Source organism: Formica exsecta, unplaced genomic scaffold (genome assembly GCF_003651465.1).
Source record: "Formica exsecta isolate Colony F162 unplaced genomic scaffold, ASM365146v1 scaffold400, whole genome shotgun sequence".
Lineage (NCBI taxonomy): Eukaryota > Metazoa > Arthropoda > Insecta > Hymenoptera > Formicidae > Formica > Formica exsecta.
The window spans coordinates 420,232-423,770 of NW_021851240.1; the positions used below are offsets into that span (position 1 = coordinate 420,232).

The 3,539-nt window shown below is 27.9% G+C and overlaps 1 protein-coding gene across 2 annotated transcripts in view; it reads left to right on the forward strand.

Annotated features, from left to right (window-relative positions):
* The window catches only part of LOC115240062 (glutathione S-transferase 1-like), a 13,151-nt gene extending 10,915 nt beyond the window's left edge, over positions 1-2,236 (forward strand). For both annotated transcript variants that reach the window (XM_029815030.1, XM_029815029.1), the window contains exons 3-6: positions 80-138; positions 265-406; positions 512-676; positions 2,000-2,236. In XM_029815030.1, the coding sequence (XP_029670890.1) occupies positions 80-138; positions 265-406; positions 512-676; positions 2,000-2,146 (513 nt within the window). In that variant the 3' untranslated portion in view covers positions 2,147-2,236. The remainder of the gene's footprint in view (positions 1-79; positions 139-264; positions 407-511; positions 677-1,999) is intronic.
* Positions 2,237-3,539: the final 1,303 nt, after the last annotated feature.

Genomic DNA, 3,539 nt, shown 5'->3' on the forward strand with positions numbered 1-3,539 from the left:
TCTGAAACATTTTTTGATATCTCACTTCGTTTCCGAAAAATATGCCCGCGTCACTATAAATGCCGCACCCTGTATATAGATGAACCCACAACATACAATACCTACACTAGATGACAATGGTCTTTATTTGTGGGAAAGGTAAAATAGAAGCCTCAATATCTTGATCTCTAGAGCTATAATATATAATATAATATAAATTATTTATTAAGTTTGATTATAATTATTTACTTATTTTCTTCATCGAGATTTGCGTACATTTTGTAGCCGTGCAATCATGACGTATTTGGCCAATCAGTACGGCAAAAATGATTCTCTCTATCCAAAAGATCCAAAGAAACGAGCTTTGGTTGATCAGAGGCTATATTTTGACTTGGGAACTTTATACTCATCATTTGCCGATGCTTACGTAAGCTATTTTTAGATTGTAATATTTGATAATTCATACATAATGCATAATAATTGATAAAATCAATAGCAATATATATATACCTCAAAATAACGTTAATTGCAGTATACGTGGATATTTGCCGGCATTGCTCCGGATCAAGCAAAACAAGATAAGATTAACAACGCGTTGTCCTTCTTGGATAAATTCCTAGAAGGTGAAAACTACGCAGCAGGGAAAACTTTAACTCTCGCTGATCTTACTTTAGTTGTTACCGTTGCCAACTTTAAGGTAAGAAATTAATTTCCTGTACACACAAACATATCACCAATTTACTGATAAAACAACGAATCTGCATAACAATATATTGAAAGAGAACAAAGTATTCTTGTGGACTTAGATAATATAAAGAAATGCGATTTTACAAAAGAAATCATTTTTTAGAAAAAATATATATTCCTATTATTCTACGCTATATCAAGCAAATTTTTATGTCTTTTAAATTTGCAGCTTTATTAACACATTTAAATTTGAAACATATATTGATTAATATATATTAACGATAAATTATACACGCAATTGAACTTACATATACATATAAATTATCACTAGCTATATAACGGACATACGATGAATATACATCTTACTTCCATAACATGAAAATAATATCCTGTATGTAAAATGTTCGTACATCTCATATACATGATTTGAATGTACATTATAATATATGTATGATATATATATTTATTGATATATTTTATATGTACATATATTACATGTTGTAAATTGTATGTGAAATATAGATATATAATTTGTATATACTTTGTTGTACGTAATATGTATATACATTGCTGTTAGAGATGTAAATAGAAAAAAAAACAAGCCCCATTTTTTTTCAAAATTTTGATTTTTTTTCAAATATTTAGTATCTTTATATTTTGATTGCTGCAAATTAATTTTTTATTGTTTTTAACTTTTTAAATGATAGATTTGAATTAATTATTATATATATATATATATACTTCATTGATCGAATACATATATTGTATGTGACATGCATTATTAAAATTATATTATATCCTAATGTTGCTATAACGTTTCCTTGCAATCTTTCTAAAGGCGGACCTGTTAATGTTGCCGCAATCTTACAGCAATGATTCGTAACAGATTTGCTATCTTTCAATGAAATTATTTTGCAGTATATCTGCAATCTCTCTGTGCTGTATGGGGATCTATGTAGTATGTACATATATGGTATATACATATAAAGAAAATGTATATACAGAATGTGTATACATAGATTGTACTAATCATGTATATATGTATATATCACGTATTTTCTATGTACATAGATCTGGTTACATTTGTATGTATCTATCACATACAATGTATATGTATTTAATCTATGAAATATATGCATGGAGTATACAATATACATAAATGTATATACATTGTATATATTATGTATATTTTAATGTTTTGTGGGTACATTCGCCGGAAATACATATATTGTTCCATGCGTATTAATATACTCGTGATTATAAGTTTTAAGGTAAAAAAATTGTATATTATGAAACCAATAACTCTTAATTATCAACATTTTTTCTCTTGCAGCTTGTAAACCATGATTTGAGTAAGTATGGTAACATTTTGAAGTGGTTTGCCAGGATTCAGGCCGAAGCTCCTAAATATAACGAGATCGAAGGCGAAGGCATGAAAACATTTAAAAAATTTATCGATGATATTAGAAAGAAGAAATAATTTTTTGACACTGATTTAATGCTTGCACAATGCAAACATTGTATAGTACTTTACTATCTTTATTAATTTTTATTGATTTATGTATTTTTACTACTTTTATTAATTTTTATCTGCATTACTCTCTCTTACATATATTTTTATATTATATTGATTAAATTTACAATAAGATGTCTCAATATATTTGCTCTCATGATTGAAACAAAGTCGTCACCGATGTGACAATTTTTTGTACGCTTTGGAAGAAGAATGAAAGAAAACGTTCTACGAATTATTTTCACACAAACGCTTTTATCGCTTCGTCCGTGTCAAACTTCTGGTTGCCCCCAATGCCTCTTTATAAGTAGTCCAGTCATTTTAGAATTTCTCTTCAAAAAAAGTCCGAGCTACCTGAAATTTGGTATGTATTTTTATTTAGTAGTTATAAATAATATATCAAAAATTTCCATCAATTCATTATACGGAAAAAATGTACACCGAATAATAGGTGTAAAAAATGAGTTTTTAGTAAATATCTCCGTATGTATTGGTCCTATGACTAAAATAGCTATTATCAAATGTATAGATTAGAAAATTTTCTACAAAAAAGATCGTATACTTTTTTTTCGTACAAGCAACTGTTTTTACGTATTATACGACTTACCAAACTGAAGCCTATACGTTTATGAATATACTGTCCAACACCATCTTACAACATGAGTGTAAATAGTCATTTCCGTTCTATTTTTGTCTTCTGAACATTAATCCATTGTCCAAATTTGGCTATCACTTCATAATTTTGAGAAAAATGATGTCAAAGAGGCCAAAAATGTCGATGTTTTTCTCAAAATTATAAAGTGATAGCCAAATTTGGCTAACGGATTCGTGTTCAGCGGAAGTGACTATTCAAAAAAAGAAATGTTGCAAAAAAGAAGTCAAATTTTGTCAAATTTTCGATAATTTATATGAATATCATGAATTTTAGTAGGAATTTTAAAGTTTTACATTTTTCACATTCTATATTCTTCAAACCGGTTGGAGAAAAAAAGTATGCGACCTTTTTTGTAGAAAATTTTCTAATCTATACATTTGATAATAGCTATTTTAGTCATAGGACCAATAGGTACGGAGATATTTACTAAAAACTCATTTTTTACACCTATTATTTCGCTGTACACTTTTTCCATACAATGGATTGATGGAGATTTTCGATATATTATTTACTATTAAATAAAAATACATACCAAAATTCAGCTAGCTCGGACTTTTTTCGTAATTTTGGTGTTTTTTTTTTTTTTTTTTAAACAAAAGTTCTAAAGTGACTGGACCAAAATGGCTTGAACAGATAATCACAAGATGATAAGTCAGAGGATACTGTACTATCTTTTACTTCAGTCATTCAATAGTGCACACCATC